This window comes from Quercus robur, chromosome 9, assembly GCF_932294415.1.
Source record: "Quercus robur chromosome 9, dhQueRobu3.1, whole genome shotgun sequence".
Lineage (NCBI taxonomy): Eukaryota > Viridiplantae > Streptophyta > Magnoliopsida > Fagales > Fagaceae > Quercus > Quercus robur.
The window spans coordinates 46,547,576-46,561,515 of record NC_065542.1 but is presented as its reverse complement, the minus strand read 5'-3'; the positions used below and the strand labels follow the sequence as shown (position 1 = coordinate 46,561,515).

The following is a 13,940-nucleotide window of genomic DNA, read 5'->3' as shown; positions in this document are numbered from 1 at the left end:
GTGGAGGGATGGTAAAAATGAGTTTGTATAAATTTACTCATATACCCCTATTAAAAAAATGATGCCCAATTAAAACAAAAAAGTGACAAACAAGCAAAAAAAAAAAAAAAAAATCATGTCAAGAAAAAAAAAATCACGTCTAGTTAAAAAAAAAAAAAAGAACAAAAACAAAACAAAGCACTCTCAACCCATGCCCCAGGAAATCAAAAGAACAAAAAGGATGAGGCAAAGTGTCTAAGGAAAAAGTGCCAACGTTTACTAAAAAAAAAAAAAAAAAAGGGAGCCAACATTGCCCACGCCCTAGGAAATCAAAAGAAAAAAAAAGGAAGAGGCAAAGTGTCCACAAAAAAAAAAAAAAAAAAAAAGGGCCAACGTTGCCTAGGAAAGCAACTGGGGGCATTTTTGTCCTTCTAAAAAATCACACTCTCTCCCTCAGTTTTTGATAGGCCAAAAACGAATTGACCCTCTGTGATAAATTAACCAATTAATTTAGTTAAATTAATTGGTTAATTAACATGCAAACGCGTGGTAGTACAAACAAATCACCAATAAACTAAGTATGCAGCATAAAATAAATAACACAGTGATTTGTTTACGAATGGGGAAAACTTAATGGCAAAAACCCCACCGGGTGATTTTCAGGTCACCACTCCCGAAATTCTACTATTATCATAACAAGCGATTACAAGTATAGGAATCCCAGTACCTTATACCAACCTACAGTTGAATCCTTACCCCAATACCCAATTTGACTTGTTCTATAGTGACAATTTCTTCTTTCAATGCACGGCTCCCAAGTACGTGACTAACCAATTGTGCGGATCCCAGTACGTGACTTCAATCATCAACTAGAGAAAGTTGTTGGCTGCAAAATTCTTCAGTTCATCCCAATGATGAAGATCAAGAAGATACTTGGTCATAAAACCATACGGTGCACATACACAACAACTTCTTCAAGAACGATGAATTAGGGCAAATTCTGTCTCCAGTCACAATTTGCTTGAACAAACTTTGCTTAACACTTGTGCAACTTGTGAACCCTTTGACGGCCCTTAAAATAATCATTTTATATGTCTAGGGTTAGGAGAAAAGAAGGCCCAAAGACATATTCACGGATTCCAAGAAAGTAGATCAGAATTTCTGTTTCTGTCTTAAACCTCGACAGATATGAGGTGTCGAGCAGCTGTCGAGCAGGTGTCGACAGCTGCTCCGGTCACAATTTTCTTGAACAAATTTTGCTCAACACTTGTGCAACTTGTGAACCCATTGACGGCCCTTAAAATAATCATTTTATATGTCTAGGGTTAGTAGAAAAGAAGGTCCAAAGACACATTCACGGATTCTAAGAAAGCAGATCAGAATTTCTGTTTCTTTCTTAAACCTCGACAGATATGAGGTGTCGAGCAGCTGTCGAGCAGGTGTCGAGCACACGAGCTGAAACAGCTTTCTTAAGCTCGATAGATGCAACTGTCGAGCCAGTTGGCGAGCTTTAATGAATTTTTACTTCTCAGCTTGTTTCTTGGACAGACTTGATGACTTCAACATTTGATCTTGAAATCTTATTTCTTGAAATATTAAAAACACCTAGATCTACCCAATTATAAATAAAGTGCGTTTTGTCAAAGAATTAGCCAATTACATAAAATAGTGACATATGTTCCTAACAAGTGAATTACATATGTCCTAACAATCTCCCCCTTTGACAATCCGTGACAAAACCACAACAAACAAATGAACATAAGAGAGAAGTCATAAACCACTCAACTCATATTCACTTGTTGAATACAATAAAATCTATCTTAACACAAACTCTTGAAAAACTTTGCAAGAAAAGAGTTTATGGCAAGTAGACTTTGACAACCTGTATTTCTGAAACACTTTAAACAAAACCCATCAAGGCATCTTTGTGTGAAACAGAAATAATAAATTGCATACAAGTAATAAGAAGCATGTGCATAAAGAGAGAAAAGAAACAACACATGTAAGGGTTAGGTGAAAGAAAAACATACATCCATATATAGAGAAGAATAAGTACAATGTATGTCAATAAATAGTCATAAGACCTAAGGTATAAGAACAATGTATCTATAAAAGAAAGAAAAGAAAAGTTACATAAAATCCTTACTACATCCCTCAAGATATCAACACCCCCCCTAACAAAAGTATCCTATACTAACTCTCCCCCTAAGAATGACTACTCTTATATCCCAAAACTTCTATCCCTTTTTGTCACGAGTGACAAAGGGTAAGAGTGTCAAGTAGACATCTTATTGATAGAGCTAGCATTGCTATCATCATCATCAGAAGCATCATCGTCATCACCATCATCATCATCCTCATCCTTAGAATCAGATTCAGAATCAGAAGCCACTGAAGGAGGTAAATGAGAAGCTTCAAGAGTAAAACCGCCCATAGTTGCCTGCCATCTAGCAATGCAGCCAACATAGACGTTTACCTGATACAGCTCTATTGAGAGTGTATCTAGGTGAGCATCCATGCACTGAAACTGCGCCATGATGTCTCCTAGTGACACATTGCTTGTGGAAGAGAAGGGAGCGGATGTGGATCCATCAGATCAAGATGGAGCTTGATAGGTGGGAGCTGCTGAATCCGTTTGTCGCGACCTGAATTGCGCCTTGCTACGTTTAACGCTAGCATAGTCTATGGCACAAATATGAGTGAAGTGGTCAAACACAGGAAAAGGGACGGAAAAATGGCGTAATATCCTCATGATAGCGGAAGGAAAGATGAGCTTATCGCGGGACGCCGAATTCAGATGAACATCTATAATGGAAAGAATAAAATGAGAAGGGAAATCAATATTAAGATGCTTAAGGAGGGATAAGAAAAACCGAGCACGAGGCTCTGTAATGGAGTTATAATGAGAGAGAGGATGGAGTACAAAGGTCATCGCCATGTTCAAAAACCAAGGGCCTTTTGCAAAGCCCGAATAGTAAGTGAATTGACACTCACCCCACTCAGAAGGACGCTCACAAAAAACGGATTTGAGCTCATCCTTGGACACAGTTCGCAGACGCTCACAACCAGGATAGTTAGGGAACTCTACCTTAGGAACCCGAAGCACATTCGCAACAAGCTGCGGTGTGACAGGAATGCGCATACCTCGAACGCGAGTAAAGAAAAGAGGTACTGAATGATCAATCTCGTGCATGTTGGAGTAAAACTCCTGGATAAGCACGAGAGGATAGGTGACCGGGATGTCACACAACACAGTGACTCCTATCCCAGACTGTGAATGACATCGGAAAGGTCGATGTCAGCAAAGTCTGCCAGAATGACTTGGCGTTCTGAATGAATGCCGCGTCTAGAAAAGTTCTCCGAGAATGCCTTGTGGGCATCATCATCACGGAACCGAAGAGAGATAGGAGTAGAATCAGAAGATGAAGAAGCTCTGGAACAAAGAGGGTTCCGATTCGGAGTAGATTTGCGCTTAGGTGTTATAGACACGACTAACGTAAGTAGAAAGAGAGGGAGAGAAAATAGACAATCAGAAAAACTCTAAAACAATTCAAATATAGCAAGTATATTGAAATGTAGTACATATGCATGGGAAATGCATGAATATGTGACATGTAAAGTAAATTGCATTATGGGCTCAGCCCAATCCAATCTTAGCAGTACACAATCAATTGCACACATTTAAAATACATGATAATACTGTTATTATGCTAATGTGATGCAATGCATGAGATTTTAAACTCATTTAAGCAAAACCCATCCCAAAATTTCAACAAACACTCATCAATTTTGAAAAACCCTAAAATTTTTCAAAATCCTCAAAACCTAGGTTTCAAAACATGAAATGCATGAAGAATGAGAGATTAGAAGCTTACCAAGTGAAGAAAATCTTGAAAAAGCTTGAAGAAACCTTAAGGAGAAGATTGGGAGTGAGATGAGAGTGTTTGGGAGAGAAGAGATAAAGCTATTGAGAAAGAGATCGAGAGAAATGAGGTTCGGATCGCACAAGGAAGAGTATATAGAACCTCAGTAAAGCTCAACAAATGAAGGTGTTGAAAGGTGTCGAGCAAGGTGTCGAGCCAAGTGTCGAGGATTTGGCCGTTGACAGATACAGGTGTCGAGGTACAAAAACATCAGACACAGGAGATGAGGCTCGATCGATCCACCAGGTGTCGAGAAGCTATCGAGGGGACATGAACTTTCTCGATCGACCCACCAGGTGTTGAGATTGCGATAAGAAAATGCTTGGAAGCTCGACAGATAGCTAGGTGTCGAGGAGGTGTCGAGCAAGCTTTTAAAAATAGTTTTTCGAGAAGAGAAAAACACAGACATGAATGCAATCAAGTATGCAATTCAACCAAAAATCCAAACACCATATTAACCTCTCAAAATCATCTATCAACATCAATTTTAAGCACATGGATCCCAAACACACACACACACACACACACACACACACACACACACTAAACAGGTCTCACTAATTTTATATTTCAAAAATAAATCAAGACAGTTTAGTGAGTATATATTAACACATGTAAAACCTTGTGATGACTAAATCACATTGTACCTACACATGTATCAAGAGTAGCAAAGAATATTGCGTGTTGTGTGTGAAAAATATCGCAAGATTGCATAAGTGTATACATGTTATGACGATTTGAGATATGAGAAAATCACTTTAACTCACATACAATCATAACTGTTTGATGGGGACTATCCCCTTTGAGGTACATTCTATAACTCCCATATTTCCTAGAATATACGCTTGCAATCATATTTAAAGCATTTTGATCTTTTTGCTTTTTATTTTTCTTTGCATATTTTTCTTTTAAGCAAATCATGCATGGCCATATAGGAGATAGAAAAGAAATACCCAATTATGTTAAGCTCTTGACATTCCAATTTTGCTATGTTGAAGCACACAAATGTCATTGACATTACACTTTTGCTATGCCGAAGCATACAGATGTCATTTCATGATTGGAGGGTAACAGTGGTGAGATGGTTATTTATGTTTTTTTCTTAGGATTTTCTAGTCTTTCTCATCAAAAAGAGTGATACGAGTGTTAAGTATAAGAGATAACTTAATCTTACTCATCACAAACAAGAGCCACAAAGCTCACTTGCTTAGTTGTGCATAGAGATGCTCATCTAAGCTACAAGAGATACAAAGTTTAGAAAACTTTGTTTCAATGGCCATCCAAGGTACACAAGTACCAATGTAAACAAACACACACTGTTTTTGTATTTTTCTGATTTTTCAATTTTTTATTTCTTTTTATATGAAAAACAAAATAAAGCAAAATTGAAAAATAACCAAACAAAAACATATTAAACAAAGCAAAACATAAAAACTAGACTGACTCAAAACAAAAGCAAAACACACAAGTTATGCAAAAACAAAAACAAGAAGAGAGAAAGAGAAAAGTGATAAAATCACTTGGAGTCCTTTTTCTTCCACATCTTAGAAGAACCTTTTCTTTGATTAAACCCTTGAACCGGTAATGAGGGGAAAGAATTAAAACTATTCAAGTTTGAAAGGAACATGAAGGCTTTGAGAAGATCTCCAAGAGGAGCAAGAGAGGATTGAAGCCGATTCTGGTTCCCAGATGTTATTATGCCATTGCTCTGTTGAGTGACTAGCCACTTATAACAATTTGGTCGAGTATGACCAGCAATTTCACAATGATGACAGAGATGTTGCTTCTTCTTTTTAGGCTTTTGAGAGTTAGCCTTCTTAGCCCTAGGGTTTTTAGCTTCCTTCTTATCTTGCTTAGGTGGTGCTCCTAAGATAGATTTATCCTTGTCTATGTTCTCACTAACTAAATCAGTTTTAACATCATTGTTTTCAATTTCAACATTATTAGCAGGAGGAACAAAAATAATAGTACTAGTTGAAGCAATATTAGAGGAAGAGAAACCATATCCTAAACCTGTTTGATCAGAAGCAGATTTCTGAAGACTGAGCATCTCATCAAGCTTTGCACTTGAAGTCCTCTCCAATTGAGCTCTGACTTGAAATAGCTCCGCTTCAAGCTTCTTAGTCTTCTCAGCCAAGAAATTGTTCTCGAACCTCAGTGTTTCAATAGTCTGATTAGCCTCATCAAACTTTGTGGAAAGCTCTTCACGATTAAGTTCCACATCACTGAGCTTCTTGGTGGTTAGCCTATAAAGTTTTTCATGTTTCTCATAAATCTTGTATAATTTCTTATAGGCTGTATGGATATCATCTTGATCATCCATCTTTTCAAACTTAGACTTCACCAATTCCTCTTTTTCATCCACATCTTCAACAATCCCATCAGTAGGATTGATAGTGGCAGTGAAGGCATTCAGGATTTCGTCATCCTCAGGCTCGGTGTCGCTCAAAATAGCAGCAAGTGCCTTGCTCTTCGCAATGCTTTTAAGATATGTAGGACACTCTTGTTTCATGTGATAGAAGCCATGACACCCAAAGCAATTAGGTCCTGCCGGAATAGTGTACTGACCACCATCCCTTGCATCCATTTTCCCTTTATCTTGACTCTTGAACTAAGAAGAACTAGATTGCCTATGGTCCTTGTCAAAGCCCTTTCCATTGACATTCTTCATAAACTTCTTGAATTACCTGGTGATGTAGGACTTCATCTTAGAATCTTCATTATCTGAAGACTCATCTATCTCATTGCTCTTGGCCTTCAGTGCCATGCTCTTGCTTTTACCCATCTTGCCAATCCTAGTCAACCCTAGCTCGTAAGTCTGCAGATTACCAACCAGCTCAGTCAAAGGAATCTTGTCAATATCCTTTGATTCTTCTATCGTTGTGATCTTGGCATGGAATCTCTGGGACAGAGATTTGAGCACCTTTCTCATAGTCTTGGGTTCAGGAATGGTTTCCCCAAAATTGAACACTAAGTTCACTATGTCTTTGAGCTTGGCATAGAACTCATCGAACGACTCATCCTCCTCCATCTTAATTTCTTCGAAGCTTGTAGTAAGCATCTGTAGTTTCGAATCCTTGACAGCCTTGGTTCCTTCATAGGTTGTTTGGAGGATGGTCCATGCTTCCTTAGCAGTTTCAATAGAGGATATCTTCTTGAACTCCTCATTGATGACTGCACTAAATAAGACATTCAACGCTCTACTGTTGAAGTTTTCTACCTCGAGCTTGGCATCATCCCAATCGGCTGGTGCTTCCTTTGGCTTGGTCCAGCCTATCTCAATAGCTTGCCACACTTTCTAATCTAAGGACTGTAAGAAAGCTCTTATGTGTACTTTTCAGTATGCATAGTTAGTGTCATCAAATAAAGGAAGTATGATTAAAGACTGTCCTCTATCCATGACAAATAGGGGTCAATGGATCAACACAACAAAGATTAATTGTAATCAGAGTGTGTTTGCTCTGATACCACTTGATAGGCCAAAAACGAATTGACCCCTTGTGATAAATTAACCAATTAATTTAGCCAAGTGAATTAATTAAGTTAATTAACATGCAAACGTGTGGTAGCATAAACAAAACACCAATAAACTAAGTATGCAGCGGAAAATAAATAACACGGTGATTTGTTTACGAATGGGGAAAAACGTAATGGCCAAAACCCCATCGGGTGATTTTCAGGTCACCACTCTCAAAATTCCACTATTATCACAACAAGAGGTTACAAATAAAGGAATCCCAGTACCTTATACCAACCTATAGTTGAACCCTTATCCCAATATCCAATTGGACTTATTCTGTAGTTACAATTTTTCATTTCGATGCACAACTCCCAAGTATGTGACTAACCAATAGAGCGGATCTCAGTATGCGACTTTAATCACCAACTAGAGAAGGTTGTTGGTTGCAAAGTTTTTCAGTTCATCCCAACGATGAAGATCAAGAAGAGGCTTGGTCATAAAACCCTACGGTGCACATACACAACAACTTCTTCAAGAACGATGAACTAGAGTAAATTCTGTCTCCGGTCACAATTTGCTTGAACAAAATTTGCTCAACACTTGTGCAACTTGTGAACCCTTTGACAGCCTTTAAAATAATATTTTTATATGTCTAGGGTTAGGAGAAAAGAAGGCCCAAAGACACATTCACGGATTCCAAGAAAACAGATCAGAATTTCTTTTTCTTTTTTAAACCTCTTAAACCTCGACAAATAGGAGGTGTCGAGTAGCTGTCGAGCAAGTATCGAGCACATGGGCTGAAACAGCTTTCTTAAGCTCAATAGATGCAGCTGTCGAGCTTTAATGAATTTGCACTTCTCAGCTTGTTTCTTGGATAGACTTGATGACTTCAACACTTGATCTTGAAATCTTATTTCTTTAAAAACACCTAGATTTACCCAATTACAAGTAAAGTGCGTTCTGTCAAATAATTAGTCAATTAAATAAAATAGTGACATATGTTCCTAACAAGTGAATCACATATGTCCCAATAGTTTTCTTCCCTTTTTGGAGAGAAAACATTTTGGTGAGCCCGGGGAGAAAACACCTCAGTCTTACTACATTTTTTCCTCTCCCCCTTCCAACTAAACACTCTCCAAAAAGTTTTTCCTCCTCATTTTCTCTCATTTTTTTTCCATCATCCATAAAATCCACTCTACCAAACACACCCTTAAAGAAAATTGTACCCATGAAGGACCTCAATTGGCTTGGATTTTAGGTAGTTGGATGTTGGAACAGTATATGCCATTGAAATATTTAAATTTTAAAGTATGTAATCATACTCACCTTAGTCTTTGTTTGGTTTGGGTATGGAAAAGTGGGGGATAGAAAAAAATTTAGTTTTTCCCTCTCGTGTTCTTGGCTAGGGTAGAAATGTGGAAGGATAAAAACTCTTTTATTTGGTTAAGAAGAAAATTGAGAGGCTTAAAAATGGTATTTGTTAAATTTACTTTCATATCCCTATTACATAAAAAAAAAAAAAAAACTTAATGGTTTATAAGGGGAGAAATCTGACCCTTGACATTGCAACATTTAAAAAAAAAGAAAAAGAAGCCCCTCTTTCTCCACAATTTGGGAATAAAAGAAAACATCCAATAGTGGTCCTAAGGAGAAAACACCCAAGTTCCACCAATATCACTTCTCCAATCAAACAACTCCACTATTCAAAATCCCTCTATTTTTTCTCCCCTTTTTCATCCCCCAAAATCCTCCCAATCAAAGAGAACCTATAGCTTGATGTGTGATATGAATAAACTCACCATTAGCCTTGCATTGTAGAGTCTAAAAATTGCAAAAATAATGCTATAACTTTTTAATTATATATTGCAAGAGTGCAATTGGTAAACTAGAAGCAGAGAGAGAATCTAGCAGAAGCTTCAACTCTTCAACTCTTTCAACAGTAGAGAAAGCATTCTCTAAACAACAGAGAGCTATAACTCTTGATGTTTTAATTAAAAAGATATTAGATATTGTAAGTCCTTAGTTGTTGACATCTTATATATTTGGTAGACTAGATAATTGCAATCGTCTAGACGATCTAGCTTGGAGGAAGAAGGATGCCATAAAGATAGCCATTCAATGCCCCAACTGTTATGTATCGACGAAGAGACCACTGGAACCTCCATTAAGGCTACATTAAGTAGGCCTAAGGCGTTACAAAGAAAGTAGTCAAGCCATCATTAAAGAAGGCCAACAGCTAGAAAGGAGAAGAGCCTATTTATAGGCTCCTCAAAGCTCAAGACAAGGTACGGATAATATCCACTCTTATATACTAATTCTCTCTATTCTCAGATTAACTCCAAAACTCTCTTTTTCTGACTTTATCATTCAAGACTCTATGGCCGGCACCACACCAGTGACCACCTGAGAGAATTCCTATTTGCAGCCTCTTGCAGGACCTCTAACAAGCCCGGATTGGGAACCCTCTGGATGAACCTAACTACTGACGATTTCAGTATCATCAATATTCTTTCTAAAATTCGGAATTTGTGACTGTCATCATATTCCCTTTGGTAAGAGTTTATATAGATGTTAGTTTTCATAGAAATAGAAATTATTTAGGCATATATAACAGAGTACAATATATGAAATCAACAAATATAAGGATGAGTTCAGAGAATTTTGTGTTGTTTCCAAATGACAATTGGACTGGTGGATTTAGAAATCCAATTGCATATATGTAATCACAAACTAATTCTTGGAATTTGTTTTGTTCATTTGCCTATTTGTATTTATAGCTTTTACTCATGAGTTTATTTTTTGGTGTTGCAGGTAAGAGATTTTTTTTTTTGGGAAGCCCCTTGACGAGTAGAAGACGTATGGGGTAAGACCAACTCGATTTGAGTTCCAAACTTCAGTCTTGTGCACACTTAAGGCAATAATAGGCTCTTAGAGTTGGAAATGAAAGACTCTTCGGCCAAGTTTATTATGCGGAGTGCATTCTCATACATATACATGAACACGTATATAGTATATACGCATATCTAAGAATGTATGTGTTATTTGTGATTAAGCTAATGCTAACTGGGCTGTGTATTTCTCTTTGGATTTTGGAGTATATATGTTTTATGAACAGATTGTTCCTTGCAGACTTTCAGTAGAGGCCCATTTTGTACAACATGTCCAGTTAGCAGAGGCCCAACTCCCTAATACACACAACCTTAAGCCCATACCAAGAAGATGTCCAATAGCATCCAGACACATGTCAAGGGCGTTAAAAAAGAAGAAGCCCCTAGAGAGTTTCAATAATGGTTTTGACCGTCGCTGAAAACCTTTTTTATTTTTTTATAGTGCTTACTTTAATCTGCTTGGTTTTGATGATGGATTTTATGAGGATTTTAATATTTTATATTGGGAAATCGAAGAAGAACAATAAGGAAGAAATAAGATTTGTTGGGTTGTTGAAGAAGGGGGAAAAAAAAAACCATTTGGCCTTGTGTGTGTTTTTGTTTTTATTTTTGGTGATTGTTGATCAAATGGGGTCTCACCTACTTAAACGAAAATGAGAATGAGAGCTAGAAGTCTATTTTTAACCTTTATATTTTTACTTTTGATTTCTGCTCTAAGAAAATTGAATTTGGTACATGTGGAAAAAATGGCTTTTGCAAAATCCCGAAATATCCAACCAAACACCCCATTATTTTTTCAGAATGCCCTGAGAAAGCTATGAAATGCATTCCCAAAAAGAGTGCCAAACACAGCCTAAGAAGGTTAACATTTCTCATATACTTGTACGACTGAGCTACATACTCTAATCAGACTAACATATAGGAAGTAAAGAATTTCTAGGGGTAGGTGATAATGATTAATGGGGGTGGACATCTTCCTTTCCCTTCTTCTCCATGTATTAATTTCAACCATCTTTGTGGACTTTATGGAGGATTGAAACGAGCTTACTAGTTGTCAAGGGCTTCTCTTGATAGTCATCTAGTCCAGCTTCCATAAAATTTTCTCTTTCTCTTGTGTTTGTCGATACACCCGCAATCATGCTTCGGATGCCCATAGCACGGAGTTTCCTTGTTGCCTATCATTGAAGTACATAAAAAAAAGGGTAAATATATAGTTATATATATAGGCAAATATTTCGCAATATGATTTGCTAATTTTCCTAGCTATAATTTAAAAAACATAAAAAATAAAAAGTAAACAGTGCTACATACACAATTTTTGACAAATTATGATCGATTAATGTAATATCACTTTCACATAAAAATAATATTAATATCATTTTTATTATAAACCAATAACATGTTATCATTTCGATAATTATGGAAAAAGTTGTAAAATTTGTTGAATATATATATATATATATATATGTGAACTTATTGTTTACATAGTTTTCTCTGTTGATGAACTACTTAGCATATATACCTCGATGCCATTCATGACAGGCATTTCCATGTCCATCAAAATGAGGTCAAAGTTCTTTCCTGAACAATGGACATCAATAGCTTCTTTGCCATTCCTCACCACCTGATTTCGTATGCCTAGATTGTCCAAAAGTCTATGATGAATCATTTGATTTATAGTGTCATCATCCACAACAAGTGCAGTTATTTTAGTTGGTGGTTCCAGCATTGTAGAATCTCCGGCTCCAACACTACTTAGAAATCCATCTTCCATCCCAGTTGTACTCTTCAACATTTTGTCTCTTCTTGTCACCCAAAGGCTACCTATAAACGCACAACAAACATTGATGAAGTTCAATTGTAATAAACTTTTTTTTTTATTTTATTTTTATTTTTTTATTTTTATTGTTTGTTTGTTGAGAAATTGTAATAAACTTTGAAATATGAGAAAGAGAAACAAACTAACTGGTGTTTTCTTGTTAATTTATTTAAGTGGGGGAACGAGAGTAGAGAAGAGCATATTTGTTTGTTACATGCAAAAAAGAAGGAAAGAAAAGAACATAATTTTCATTTCAATGCAGTAAAATGAACACGTGTATATACTTGAGTTAACCTCTTTTTTTTTTTTTTTTTTTTTTTTTTTTTTTAAATAAAAAAATTTAGGTAGGTGTCTAGAGCTCTTTGAACGTACACCTGATTATTTCTCCGATAATCCCGCTCATCCCACACTCAGAATATACTTGAGTTAACTGGACAATTAAACTGGCTCTGTATTTTAGGCATTGCACCCACATTAAACTACAAAGTACAGATACGATCGAGTCATGAAATTTCAAACAAGAAAAAGATAAAAACCCACGTATACTTAGCCACATAAAAGTATTCCAAAGTACAGTATTGATTTTTAGAGACAACGCATGGTACCTTGAAATGCAAAGTGGAAGGCCTGTATGAGTAATTGTTAGTGAGCAAAATTTCTCCAAAACTAATGCTGCTATGATTGTTATGCAGTGTTAGATGGCCAGGAAGAAAATCTACGTCCTTCTCACATATTAGTTCTAGTTTAAATAGTAAGATATGAAGAGTATCACTTGGATTGTGTTAAAATCACAGAATCTACGAATGTGATTTTTTTCCTTAATATGGTTGCTATCATGATGAAGAAGTTTCCTAGGGGCATCTTTGTTTTTTTTTGAAAGTGGAACAACATTTAAGACTTTTGCTCCTTCTAGTCTTTTGTATATTGAGTGATAGTAGGAATATTATAAATTTTACTATATAAGATTTGCATGCTGATGTGTTACCAATTCCAAATCACAAAAAACTTATTCCAACCTTCATTTATACAATGTATTATGTTATATATAGTAGTATAAAAAAATTATTAATATAGTTCAAGAAGTAAATAAAGTATTTTATAAATCAATAGATATATAACAAAATGTTTTTATCAACTTATTAAATACATGCAAAAATTAGGAAAAAATATCACATACTTTTTACCTATATTTGAAAAATTATCATGGAGGTACTATATAAGTATAAAAAGAAATAAAAATATAAAAACTAAATATCACCAATTAAAACTGTAACTAACGCTATTAAAAAAGAAAAAAAAAACTAAAACAATCAAATATGTATTAAATTTCTTAGCAATTTTCTTTTCACTATAAACAACCAAATTATCTTTTTTTTTTTTAATTAAAAAAATTTATTTGGTGCTTTTAGAAATTTTATTGAGAATAGAAATTTCCACAGTAGAATCCAAAGGTGTTTTTTCTTTCTAAATCGTCTACATATTTCATTTTGAAGAAAATATCAATAGCACCTATCAATAGTTCTTAATTTGGACATACTTAAATCGTAGTAAGGAGTAATAGTAAATCATCCTAATTCTTGATATTAATTTTAACAATTCGTGAATTTAGTTTGATATACTAAAGTAATAGCATTATTTGAATGAAATAAAAAGTGACAAGGAGATTATAACTTTTTGGGGAAAAGAAATAAAGCAATTAGGGGATGAAACTAATATATTTTTCCTATAGCTTGATAAGGAAGAGCAGTATTATGGTGTGAAAGATGTGTGGCCGAGCTTGGCCGTTGGTCACAACTAACAAAAGTGAAGTAAAAAAAAAAAAAAGTTTGGGATACTTCTTAGTATCCTAAATGCAATATCAAGGAAAAATA

At 35.6% G+C, this 13,940-nt stretch overlaps 1 protein-coding gene across 1 annotated transcript; it reads right to left on the bottom strand.

Moving 5' to 3' along the window:
- Window positions 1–11,059: 11,059 nt before the first annotated feature.
- On the bottom strand, window positions 11,060–11,985 carry LOC126700312 (two-component response regulator 24). Its single transcript, XM_050398394.1, has 2 exons — window positions 11,773–11,985; window positions 11,060–11,425 (listed from the first exon to the last, which is right to left on the bottom strand). Exons 1-2 carry the CDS (start codon window positions 11,977–11,979, stop codon window positions 11,255–11,257), a joined length of 378 nt encoding a protein of 125 aa, XP_050254351.1. The 5' UTR covers window positions 11,980–11,985; the 3' UTR covers window positions 11,060–11,254.
- Window positions 11,986–13,940: the final 1,955 nt, after the last annotated feature.